Raw genomic sequence first — 14,122 nt, 5'->3', positions numbered from 1 at the left:
TTATCAATGGAGCGCACCCCTCCCATTCATAAGCACCTGACTCATTCATATTTTTAGCAACAGTGTGTGTAAAGCAGGTAAATGCACTCACGGGGAGAGAGGAAAATAGGGTGCATACAGCAAAAAACGCTAAAAGGCATCTTATACTGACGTAAAGGTAGATGCCATCATCCCACATGCCAAAAGATGCGGCTGATAAGTCTTGCATAACAGCGCCAAGCCCATCCGCTGCACTAAGACACGTAACACCTCAGTAAAAGCAAACTGTGCCACAATAATCCCTCACTATAAAATCTGCTTGCAATAAAACGTGAAGCCTTAGAGGGAGTTATTGGTGATTTGAAAGAATATCAAAGCTCCATTAAGTGCAAGACAATTGTGATATTTTAACTTAGTCAACTTTCATGTGGCAAATGAGCGGATTGATGGAATGCAATTGGAACCATGTGTTATTTTTGGGAGAAGGGGTCCCTACCTTCCGACGGTTCCGGAATTGACCCACATGCCACTCTGCTGGTGTTACAGCCGGTCTGAGAAACCGGGCAAGGACGCGAGGAGAACAATTAGGTGGTCGTGGTGAGGTCCAGTTAAACACAAAGAGCATGTATCTGCAAGGCGCCACAAAGGAAGCACCTCTGCCCCTCTTACATCCCCTTCTTCCTGCTTCCCCTTGCCGCTTTCTTTGAGCTTCACGCCCCTCAGTTCAGTTTAAACCATCCGCGGTTGTAAAATGCATCTTTTGGAGCTTAAACGAACACTTTTATGGGGAAATGTACACATAAGTGGTCCAGACACTCGGTTCCAGTCTGAGCCGCCTCCTTTTCTGTTGTTGTTTCCCAGCTGATTTCATCAAAGGACACGCCTCCGTGCCGTGACGTCACAGCGCCAATCACCCAGCTGCAGCCGTGCGGCATTCAGGTGCCGTCAGAAAATGCAGACACACATGTACTTGTGCATGCTGTACAGGTGCTTATATATGCATTTAAATACATTAAAAAATGATCCTTATTACAAACCTCAGTACATGTATTGTAGTGTGCATTTATTTTCATTTCAGTTATTTACAGTATGTATTAAGAATGAGATAATTTGTTTCCTTCCATCCATGGGGGTGTGCTGGAGCCTATTCCAGCTGACTTCAGGCAAAAGGCGGGATACACCCTAGACTGGTCGCCAGCCAATCACAGGGCACATATTGACAAACAACCATTCACACTCACATTCATACCTATGGACAATTTGGAGTTGCCAATGAACCCAACATGCTTGTTTTTGGAACATGCATATTACAAAACTCAAACTCTTGTCTTCTAATCTCCTGATTGTGTGGCCTACATGTCATCCACTCGGCCACCGTGAGGCCTTTGATGTTGGATTTTCATACAAAATATCAAATTACTCTAAATGTGGGAATATTTATAAAAGTCAGTTCAATGGTTGCAATCACAAATTAATGTTATCAAGAAATCTAATGCGTTGTCTCGTCAGTTTAGCCATTGCCCCCATTATTTCATCGGTGGCGGTGATAAGAGGACAGTGACTTCTGTAATCTAACTGGATATGTATATGAATGTAGAAGCGGGGCGAGGTACCATTGGGTTGGAAGCACACACTTTATAAACTAAGCCACAAAGTGATTCAGTAATAGAAAATTTTAAGTGACTTTCCATCAGCAGATGGCGCCATTTATATTGGCCACCCATTTCTAATGGGAAAATTTTCACAGAAAATATGAAATTACACTAAATGTGGGAATATTTTGAAAAACCTGAAGATCTAGCGCACCTGTCCTTAATGAGCTGAACATTTTGAAATTGGATTTGTTTGTATCGATTAAGACATGGAGGAGGCATTAGCGAACGACAAATGAGGCGGAATAAGAAGAAGTAGGAAGAAGAGAAATAAATAGGTCAAAACCGCCGACTACAACAACATGCTTTCAGCATTCACGCAATTTCAGAGGGCCACACGGTGGATGAGTGTTTAGTATGTAGACCACACAGTTAGGAGATCGGGACAACCTGCTTTCGATTCTTCACTTGGGCATCTCTGTGTGGAGTTTGCTTGTTCTCCCTGTGCGTGTGTAGGTTTTCTCGGAGTATTCCAGTTTACTCCAACGTTCTAAAAACAGCCATGTTAGGTTAATTGGCAACTCCAAATTGTCCATAGGTATGAATGTGAGTGTGAATGGTTGCCCTGCGATTGGCCTGCGGTCCTTGAGTTTGACAACTGTGGCATTTCCCCAGCAGATTGCTAATTTGTGGTGGTCTCTTCTCACAAACATTACACTGCTCCTTCTGGAACTAAACATGTCAAAGGGGCCACCTGAAACACAAGTCCGTTATTCTTCCACTCACTGAGCATATATAATTAGCATCAATGCTATCATAATAGAAGTCAAATTTTAACGTTCATTATTAAATAAAAAAAACAATAAAGTTTATGGCTAGAATAGAAAAAAATCACCTATTTTCCTTAAAATACACATAGACACTGCAAAGTAGTGGTAGACAACAGATGGCCTGTGGGCCACATCCAACCCATCAGAGCTTTTCATTTGGCCTGCCATACATAACCCAAATAAATAATGTTAATAATAATGTTAATAATAATAATAATAATAATGTTATGTCTGGGCAGCACGGCCTAGGTGCTTTAACCTCACGGTCTAGTGCAGAGGTAGGGAACCTATGGCTCGGGAGCCAGGTAGGGCTCTTTTGATGACTGTATCTGGCTCTCAAGCATTTCTTACCAGAATAAAAATGTATTTTTGCTAACATTTTAAAGTAAACATCACATAAATAATATTAAATTAAATAATATTAAAAATCAACAACTTTTTTATGCATTTTAATTCGTCCATATATTTTCTACTAGAATACGGCCGACCATATCCATGTTTCTTGAAGATATTTTCCAGGTCAAACACCAAAACTCGACTATTACTGGGTAATGCGGTAGTCTACCTCGGTCATTGAGATGTCAACATTTAAATGTAGACTTTCCTCCTTTAGTCAAATAGTCACCTAGCTAAAGCTGCAGAACCAAGCCTTCTGACGAAGATGGCCAAAAGAATGAAATATACTGAGTATGGTGCAAAATTATGCAGCAGCAGAAGTTGTATTAATGGCAACAAGTATTTGATTTATTATTAGACACTGCGCTGCTCACGAAAGTGTGCTGGCCACACCCCATTGGCGTGCGGTAGTGTGCCTGGTCTACACAATTAGAGCCCATTATATCTAAAACTGTTGGTCTTACATAATAATGCACACATTTTATTGCATTCAATGTTTAAAAAAATGTATATGGCTCTCACAGATACACATTTTAAAATATCTGGCTCTCTTAGCCAAAAAGGTTCCCGACCCCTGGTCTAGTGGTTAGCGCGCAGACCTCACAGCTAGGAGACCAGGGTTCAATTCCACCCTCGGCCATCTCTGTGTGGAGTTTGCATGTTCTCCCCGTGCATGCGTGGGTTTTCTCCGGGTACTCCGGTTTCCTCACACATTCCAAAAACATGCTAAGTTAATTGGCCACTCCAAATTGTCCATAGGTATGAATGTGAGTGTGAATGGTTGTTTGTCTATATGTGCCATGTGATTGGCTGGCGACCAGTCCAGGGTGTACCCCGCCTCTCGCCCAAAGACAGCTGGGATAGGCTCCAGCACCCCCGCGACCCTCGTGAGGAAAAAGCGGTAGAAAATGAATGAATGAATGTTATGTCTGACTGAATGTTACATTCAGTCCGAGTGCTCGTTTATGCAGTCCCTCCTCTGCTCTGCAGGGGGCAACAGCACAATGAAGCAGCAGTAGAGGAAGACCGCTTGCTTCTAAACAAATATGGCGCTATCATGAGCCATACATACACTATAACACCAAGAAAGGCTAAAAAATGCATGTATATGTCCTGTATTTATATTTATATATTTATATATATATACATGCATTTTTTGCTCAACTGGTAGCATCACATACATTTTTTTGTATGTTCTGTTTTGTTTTGCAATATACCATTATCATTCATTTTGTACGGCTTATCCTCACTAGGGTCGCGGGGGTGCTGGAGCCTATCCCAGCTGTCTTTGGGCGAGAGGCGGGGTACACCCTGGACTGGTCGCCAGCCAATCACAGGGCATATATAGACAAACAACTATTCACACTCACATTTTAATCAAACAAAAAAATCAATAGATTACTTAATTTCTAAACTAACTGATAGCTACAGCAATTCAGTATGCAGCCCTTGGTGGAATAAAGTTTGGATACCCTGCTCTAAGCAAATTGCAATTATGTCAAAGGCGGAATAGATTTTTAGTAAGTTAGCAAGTAAACAGAGCCTTGAGTGTAGCGAAAACTCCATCAATTATGCTCCATAAAAATCGTTTTTTCAGGGAGTAGCGGAGGCCCCAATCATATTATGTTCTCTTAGTAGAGACACACTACGATCACTTTGAAAACCGTTGTCGTACTACACTTCAGCTCTACACTACTACAAATACCTCGAAAAAAAGGCAGGGTATACCCTGGACCTAAGTAAGCATTGTACTGCCAAAAAATTACCAGGCATTAAAATGAACAAGAAAGTGAAAAAACAAGGGTGGTTTAACAATTCTTTCCATGATTGTAGATATAAAGTATTTGCCGACTGTAGATAATGATTTTATTATATGCAAACATGCAGGCCATTAGAAACTAATTGTCAAAGTGGAAAATACCAGTACCTTTGAACTCATATTTTTCCATCGCAAGGAATTAATTCCTGGAATTTTAAGCTGTTCTAGAGAAGAAATATTGCTCTGTTGCCTCAAAGCTATTTTTGAATTTTTAAATCTATCTTGGTATGCAACTTTGCTTGGGCATGCTTTCCAAATAAGGTGCATTATTGAGTCCGCCTTTGCTTTGAGGTAGCTGAGGTAGACTTAAAATTTGTGGGAGCATTGCAATGCATCTAACTGGGGACCTTGAGCAGGAACTCATGTAACCCTGATATTTCCTTGCGTCAGTGGAGAAGACTGAAGACAGACATCTACTGGCAGGTGTTGGTACTGACCTTTGCCAAAGGGGGACACAACACACTCCCTCACCCTGAGTCAATGTGGTCAAAGCATCAAGGGCTTCTGTCACAAAGTGCTCTGTAAATATCTTCGTCTTGCTTCTCGTGGGCTAAAAAGCAAAGCGTGACAGATTAAATATTTGATCTTCAGCAATATCTATTTCTTCTGGTGACACCTGCTGTTACACGCTATGTATTCTCAAGTTTTGGGACATGTACTTTATAATTGATTTATTCATCAGTTGCACCGTAAACCTCCTTGACAATCTTCACTTTGTGGAAACGGTTTTGAGGGAAGACCCTTTTCTGTTCCTTTTTGGATGAACTAGTACCTCACAAATGTCTTTCTGGTTGAATGGACAAAAATTCCCACATCCCACATCCTTCTATGAAGGATACAAGACTTTTTAAAAAGCGTTGTAAATACATTATTTCATATGCTTCATAGTAAGCTTTATTTTATTTTAGGAATCAGGATTTTTTTCATTCATTCCTTCATTTTCTACCGCTTTTCCTCACGAGGGGGTGCTGGAGCCTATCCCAGCTGTCTTTGGGCGAGAGGCGGGGTACACCCTGGACTGGTCGCCAGCCAATCACAGGGCACATATAGACAAAGAACCATTCACACTCACATTCATACCTATGGACAATAGGTGCACGGGGAGAACATGCAAACGTGCACGGGGAGAACATGCAAACTCCACACAGAGATGGCCGAGATTGCTTGTTTGTTTTAAAAACAAGAAATCACTGTAGTAAAATGTCACATTTGGAGTCTCGGCAGCTCGGCAAAACGTGTAAACAAATGCATGTATGTTTGAATGAAGATAAGTTTGGTCAGGAAATAATCAAACATGTGACATCGATTGGCGTAGCCTTTGTCAAGCTCAATACGAGATGCATCATTTTGTTGGCAAACATGACACACCAGACATGTAGTATTTGTCATTGCATGGTGTTTGGTTTTACTTACCACAATATTTGCTTATCAAAAACAAGTGGGGCTGAAAATTTACACAGAGCGTTGAAGTGTTGTTGTCGATATACTATATATATATATATACTATATATATATATATATATATATATTTAACCAGCTTGGTCTTTCCCTTCCTGAGAAAACAGTGGCCCTTGACCCGTCTGGCATTGCCCGAAAGGGCATTGCCTGAAAGCAGCATGAAAGATGGTCTGGAATGCCACAGAATAAAGTAGGGATTCAACAGCATTGGCACTGAGAGGCATGAGAAATGTGGAGAGTCTGCCTCTTTGTTTCAGGGAGGAACACTTGTGAGTGAACTATCAAGCAGCACAGCCTGATGGGGCGTCTGGCCTTTTCAGTCACCGCACTACCAAATGAAAAAAAAGTGGAATGTGCGACTTTCTCGCTCTTTTAGTCACTGTGTGGGAAGTTTGCTTCCAGTGCCCTTTAGTGTTTGGCACATGTACTTTACTAAAACCCGTTCTTTGGACAAAGGGAATGTTTAAACGACAACTGGACACATCAGCACTGCTTTGACATCACCTTAGGAACATCACCCCTGAGTAGTTATTTTGAACCAGTGGTCCATTATTTTACCATTTATGGATAACAGGGAACAAACTTGGATTCATGTAAGACAAATGCTTAGCTGATGTATGCAACTTGGGGATTTTCTCAAGCATTCCAATACATAAGGAAATGAAAACACACTAAATCTCATCAAAGTGAGAACACCCCTCACATGTTGTTATCTACCTTATCTATCTTATCTTGTTATCTAGTTCCTTGAGTCTCACTGGTAAAAGTTCATTCATTAGTTCAGTTCAGGTGTTTGCAACCATTAAAGAGACAATCATTTTTTAAATAACTGCCGAAATCAAGGTGACACAACAAAAAGATAAGCCTATGACACCAGTAGTCACTTAGTCAGGCAATAATATATGTATGAACAAACAAGTAAATGAGAAAAATCTAATTTCCGCTATGGAGTTCATAGTGCGATCGGCACAATCAAACGAGTAACTTTTCCACACAACCTACACAACATAGCGAATATAAATACGATGGGTGGCAATTGTGATAGGTGTACATCTTCCCAAGATGTTTTATCCGTCGTCAGCAGCAACATCAGCAACAGCAATACAACCGTGCATGACACAACAGATACACGTCACAATGTTGAACTTCTTGTTTAGCCATATTTTCTGTCTGTTTTTTTTCTGTATATTCTGTTTCCTCCTCTTTTGTTGTCATGTAGTTTTCTCTAGTCTCTTCAATCTTCCAGCATCTTCAAACACCGTCTTTCCTCCCCCTCATCTGCATGGGTGACATACGCTCGTTTGGTGACGTAAGTGATTCATCAAAGCAGGAAAAATCATCAAATATTTTTGTAATCGAGAAACTCTTAATGTTTTGAATAATTGTTGCAGCCCTAGACTCAACACACAACCATCTCAGATGTAAAAAATACAAGTGACTACACCTTACAGTGAACCGTCGTGAAATTCACCAGAACTGTAAAGGTTGTTACTGGAATCCTCTTCCAGTCGTCTGTGATAACATCACAGAGTTGATGGAGGTCCCAGTTGAAAGTTATAAGTCCCCCAATAAACTACCGCTCCCCCAGTACCAGCAACCTCATGTAACCCCAGACAAATGACTCCACCACCAAATGAGGAAATGGTAAATTGCAGTTTCATTAATGACCCCAAAATTAGAGACCTAAATCATAAGCCTAAATCAATCCTGGCCACACCTCCACAGATTCTACATCCAACTAGGCTACATTTGTCCTAAAGCTGTCCAAACAGCCAGCTTCTCACACTGTACGCGTCCACTGAGGGTTTGCCTCCAACCCACACCGTCATGAGTTCTAACAAACATATACAGACCCTCCAAACACACTCAATGAAAAACATGTACATGTGTACTGTGTGCACTGACACAAGTAGGTCAGAGCTGCAGTGGGTCTTAAAAACAGTTCCAGCACTATTGAAGGGATAACAGTATCAAGGATTGAATTCTACCTTCAGTCCTGATACACGCACAATGCAACGTAATAATATTATAACATACAGTATGAGATGATTGATTTATTTGTTAAGCATGAGGAGTTTAGCTGACATTTTTGTTTTGCAGACATTGAAGAAATTTCAATGTCTTCCCCTCAGATGAACATTCTTGGGTCAAAGGTCAAGGGTATGAGTGAAGGGCAACACTGTGGGAAACATTGATACTGGCATTCCTCAAAGAGCTGAAGGAAAAGAGAAGAATACTGACAAATGCACATCTGTTGCAATGCCTGAATCTCTTAAATTCCTTCTAAATCTTTCTCTCTCTCTCTTACACACGCACATTCGGCGAGGTGCGCGTCAGACCCGCCATGCTGGCATTGAAACAGAGTGTGTTTTGTAATAGTCGGCCTATTTGGCAATTGGTGATGAGTGTGACTTTAAGTGAAAAGCACTGGAGGCTTGATAAGGACTGAGAGAAAGTAGAGAAGGAGATACAGTATTGTTTAATTCTTGTGTTATCTATAGATTGTACCCACAATCATTTGGGAAGCTCCGTGCATGTGTGAAGTCAGCTGTTGTTTCCTCAGTACATCCTAATGAAGACATATCACTGTGTTATTCTTGTCAAACAAAAACAAAAACACTGAAGTGGAGTGTGTGTCAGAGCCACTCAATGTGCTACTTATTAGGATTTAACGCTTGTGGAGGTGTATGTTTCCTGAGTGACAAACTTTCTCAAAGCAGGCCATGTATTGTATGTCTATGTAAAAAAGAAAGTGGCACGCCAAGCCAAGAAAACAGAACACCACCATCATTTTTCGCAAATGCAGCTGTTGTGAGCTGTCAAAATGCATCAGACATCTCGATTGCAGACTGCATTTAACATACATAGAACACTATGTTGACTATTAAGTTATCATTGCCATACATTGCTATATGTCAAGTTACTGTTCACCAAATGCTAGATCAGGGATAGCCAAAGTGCGGCCCTGGGTCCAGTTGCTTTTTTATTGACAGGTGACACATACAGTGCATCCGGAAAGTATTCACAGCGCTTCACTTTTTCTACATTTTGTCATGTTACAGCCTCATTCCAAACTGAATTAAATTAATCTCGTACCTCAAAATTCTACACAAAATACTCCATTATGACAATGTGAAAAAATGTTTTTTTGACATGTTTTGAATTTATTAAAAATAGAAAACAAAAAAATCACATTTACATAAGTATTCACAGCCTTTGCTTAATACTTTGTTGATCCACCTTTGGCAGCAATTACAGCCTCAAGTCTTTTTGAATACGATCCCACAAGTTTAGCACACCTATCTTTAGGCAGTTTTGCCCATTCTTCTTTGCAATAAGTCTCAAGCTTCATCAGGTTGGATGGGAGACGTCTGTGCACAGCCATTTTCAGATCTCTCCAGAGATGTTCGATCGGATTCAAGTCTGGACTCTGGCTGGGCCACTCCAGGACATTCACGGAGTGGTTCTGAAGCCAATCTTTTGAGATCTTGGCTGTGTGCTAATGTCTACTGTCTATATGGTCAAGGTACATGACTAGTCTACTGAGGTCAAGAGCGCTCTGGAGCAGGTTTTCATCCAGGATATCTCTATATATTGCTGCATTCATTTTCCTTCTATCCTGACTAGTCTGCCAGTTCCTGCTGCTGAAAAACATCCCCACAGCATGATGCTGCCACCACCATGCTTCACTGTAGGGATGGTATTGGCCTGGTGATGAGCAGTGCCTGGTTTCCTCCAAACATGGCGCCTGGCATTCACACCAAAGAGTTCAATCTTTGTCTCATCAGACCAGAGAATTTTGTTTCTCATGGTTTGAGAGTCATTCAGGTGCTTTTTGGCAAATTCCAGACGGGCTGCCATGTTCCTTTTACTAAGGAGTGGCTTTCGTCTGGCCACTCTACCATACAGGCCTGATTGGTGGATTGCTGCAGAGATGGTTGTCCTTCTGGAAGGCTCTCCTCTCTCCACAGAGGAACGCTGGAGCTCTGACAGAGTGACCATCGGGGCCTTGGTCACCTCCCTGACTAAGGCCCTTCTTCCCCGATCGCTCAGTTTAGAAGGCCGGCCAGCTCTAGGAAGAGTCCTGGTGGTTCCAAACGTCTTCCATTTACGAATAATGGAGGCCACTGTGCTCATTGGGACCTTCAAAGCAGCAGAAATTTTTCTGTATCCTTCCCCAGATTTGTGCCTCAAGACAATCCTGTCTCGCAGGTCTACAGACAGTTCTTTTGACTTCATGCTTGGTGTTTGTGCTCTGACATGCACAGTCAACTGTGGGACCTTATATAGACAGTTATTATATTTCCAAATCATGTCCAATCAACTGAATTTACTGCAGGTGGACTCCAATTAAGCTGTAGAAAGATCTCAAGGGTGATCAGTGGAAAAAAGATGCACCTGAGCTCAATTTTGAGCTTCATGGCAAAGGCTGTGAATACTTATGTAAATGTGATTTTTTTTTGTTTTCTATTTTTAATAAATTCAAAACATGTCAAAAAAAACTTTTTTCACATTGTCATAATGGAGTATTTTGTGTAGAATTTTGAGGTAAGAGATTAATTTAATACAGTTTGGAATGAGGCTGTAACATGACAAAATGTAGAAAAAGTGAAGCGCTGTGAATACTTTCCAGATGCACTGTATGATATAACAATAAAACAAAGAAAAAAAACACCAACAACTGCAAAAATAGAAAAAATAGCAGCAATTTTACAAGAATAGAGTAAATTATTAAGAGAAAAACATTATCTATTTTGGGGAAATTTCTTGCAAAAAGGTTATACTATTATGAGAAGATAAAAAGCCAAGTCAAGATATTATGGTAATATTTTTATCATAATTTACAAGAATAAAATTAAAATATTAAGAACAAAAGTAATTTTTTTAATGAAGAAAAAAGTAAAAAAACTTCTCCAAGAATAAACATTTAGTAAACATTTAACAAAATAACGTTATATTTTGTGGAAAATTAGGTTGCCCAAAATGTTATACTGTAACATAAAAAAGTGCAAAAAAGTGAAACGATTATAGGCCTAAAATAAATAAAAGAAAATGAATAATATTATGGAAAAAAATGTACAATGATTTTTCAAAAAGAAGCCTGAAAAAAAATAAAGTTGGAAAAAAATGACAACAAAAATTTTATAAAAAAGTGCAATCCTTTGATATTTACGGAACTGAGGTCTAGCAATATTTGCTGACAACTCCTGTGACTTCATGTCATGTATAATAATTTATGAAAAAAACTACTTTAATGCTGGGGTTACCAAACCTAGGATCCAGACCCAAAGCAAGTCCAAGGTTAGGTCATGGTCAGATTAAAATTCTATTTTTGCAAAGGTTTTTTTTTTAAAATAATATGTATGTGTTGTTATGTTAAATGAATGTATGCTGTGGAATTTATATTTTTTATACTGTATGCATAGGTCAATGTTTTCAATGTTTTAAAGAATTCCAAGCATCTGTGGGAACAGTTGTTATGACGATGATTGGGGTGAGTCAATAAGTGTTGCGGATGGGCAGTGATGGAAGGAAATGTCAGGAATGTAAAGTGGCTCCTGGGTCTGGATAAAGGAAGGAATAACTGAACAAGAGGAAGAGAGGAAGGGCAGGATGTCAAGTGCGCAAATGGGAAGTTGGGACGATATCACTGTCAAACTGCTGGCTGTTTACAGATAAACAGATAAGAATGTTTGTATACACTTACATTTTGTATCACATGTTTACCAAGGCCTCCAAAACATAACTGCCAACATCAGCCTATGCCACAGTCAAGTTCCTGTTAATTGCTGATTATATTAGGTCTGAGGTCTAAGACAGCAAAGTGCAGCGTGGACAATGTGCAGAGAGCTTTACTCTCTTAGTACTCATAGCTGACAGGCCCAGTGAGTGCTTTACATTCCTGAGTGGCACCACTCACAGTGATAGACTGTGATAAAGACACACTGCATAGCAGACTACCCACTGCTACTCTGAAATCCAACACAAAATGTTAGTGAACTGCACCCTTGGTTGCGAGGTTAAAAAAGTACAATTCAAACCAAGATTTTTGGTCACTCCCCACTTTGTGTCCTGAGCCGAGTTCTGGTCGGAGTTTGGTGCTGAGGAAAGTAGTTCCAGAGAGTTGCTGTGGACAGTTAAGTAAAGAGTTTGGCTTCTCAAAACAATCTGTGTTCAAAAGCATAATACATTTGCATCACAAAAATGCATACTCGAAAAAATCAGACCTCACAAATCACTCAGCGTTATTTTCTCTGCTGTCGTATCACTTCACGCTCCCGTTTCTCTATTGTTGTGTGTGTGTTTCACAGTGTTTCGATGCGTGGATTGCATTTCTCACCTCATAAACACAGAGTATGCCAGCATCATTGGAATATGTTGATTCAGAATTAAAGGGGACATATTATGCTCATTTTTTGGCCCTTTAAATTGAGTTGCCTGATGTGTGGTTGGGAATTGTAAACAAATGTAGATTTCCTTTGCACCCAAAGAAACGCTTCCTGTGAGCCATTGCTAACAATGTAAACACAGAAGCAGAGCTTGAAGGAGGGCAGAGGTAGTATCTGGCCGACACTGCACGTCCATATAAGGAAGCCCACCTATGTGTGACATCACAAACCTACACTTTTACATCTCCCTCTGAAACCATGCCATCCCAAACGTCTTTCAGGGCTCACTTCCAAATGTGCAAACCTCATTTTCTGAAACTTGGCATCATTTAACATGACAAAACAACATTCTAATACATTTACAGAAAAGTGGAAAAAGCATCATAGTTCCCCTTTCCACCTTTTAATTAATTTATTATTATGGTGCACTGAAACAGGAAAACCCTTTTTAATCTATTCTTTAAAAAAAATCACAGTTTGGCGTCTGAGCTACAAGGAGACTGAAGAGTCAGGTTGCCAACTACTACTGTTCTAGAATGAATGACGCTAACCAAGGTTTTGATGTATTTTGGTGTGGCTCTAAATGAAAGTGTAAGCTTTTTTTAAATTTTTGCCATCACAGTCCACTTGCATCAAGGAAAAGTCACCAACCAGATCCGGCAGGTGGTGCTGCACCTCCAGGTCTGGAGTAGAATAGTATAGTCTAGAATGTCAGAAGGACATCCATCGGTCCATTTTCTATATCAGTTTTCCTGTGCAGGGTCACTGCAGGGATGGCGTCTATTACAGCTGACTTTGGCTGAGAGGTGGATGGTTGCCAGTCAACCACAAGACACATAGGAAAAACAACCATTCACTACTGTACCACCATGCTGCCATCAGGGGGACACATTTACCAATATTCACATTAAGCATGAAGTACAATAATTTTTGTGTTTTTTATTTTGCTACTAAATTCGTGAGAAAAAGTTGCTGTAAGATTGCCATGAAATGCTTAAACTCATGTACACTCCAAATATAGTTTCCCTGCTGGACAGTGACACAGAGGTCAGCACAGGTGCCAAAACACTTTTACTGCTGAGTGGCAGTGCTAATCTTATTAAGGCTCTCCCATTCATTGCATTTCCTAAAGCACTAATTCACTTTGTCTAACAAAGATGCAAATTTTTTAAATAGCAACTTTTGGCAAGTAAGAGTGATTACTTATAGACAGTTTATCCTGCAGCAACACAGCAACATAAATGGATTCACCACAATATTAAGCCCTCCAATAAACATTTGTTCACAGACAAATCTTCGTAAAGATCACCATGAGAGTTAGTAAAATAGGAATTTAAGTAGTTTGACAACTACGCCAAGAGTAGAGTTGGGTAGAGTTGAGTAGAGTTCACAGTTTCACATGTCGACTTTCTCAAAAGGACTAGGAAGAAGCTAAGCTGAATACACCCCCCCCCCCGCCCCCCCATGGTTACTTTTACAATCTGCTACTGTTACATTTGTTCACTTCCTTTATTCCAAGAAGTGTGGAATTTTCAACTTTTGCTTTGTTCAACATTGAAATATTTCTCACCACCTTATGTTGTATATTTTTAATATGAGATTTCCAGCTCATTTTTTCAACTCAGTTACCAAAAAGAGTAGCTCTTGGCCATTTTCATT

The 14,122-nt window shown here is 40.1% G+C and overlaps 1 protein-coding gene across 7 annotated transcripts in view; it reads right to left on the bottom strand.

The window, feature by feature from the left end:
- rhobtb4 (Rho related BTB domain containing 4) overlaps positions 1–14,122 on the bottom strand; it is a 56,923-nt gene that overhangs the window by 25,425 nt on the left and 17,376 nt on the right. For 2 of the 7 annotated variants that reach the window (XM_058070379.2, XM_058070383.2), the window contains exon 1: positions 476–849. The exons of the other annotated variants lie outside the window; for them this stretch is intronic. In XM_058070379.2, coding sequence (XP_057926362.2) covers positions 476–504 — 29 coding nt within the window. In that variant the 5' untranslated portion in view covers positions 505–849. Of the gene's footprint in view, positions 1–475; positions 850–14,122 lie in introns of those variants that run through there. 7 annotated transcript variants of the gene reach the window in all.

Source organism: Doryrhamphus excisus, linkage group LG3 (genome assembly GCF_037039965.1).
Source record: "Doryrhamphus excisus strain RoL-2023G ecotype Guam linkage group LG3, RoL_Dexc_Guam_v1.1, whole genome shotgun sequence".
Lineage (NCBI taxonomy): Eukaryota > Metazoa > Chordata > Actinopteri > Syngnathiformes > Syngnathidae > Doryrhamphus > Doryrhamphus excisus.
This window is presented reverse-complemented; position numbering and strand designations above follow the sequence as displayed.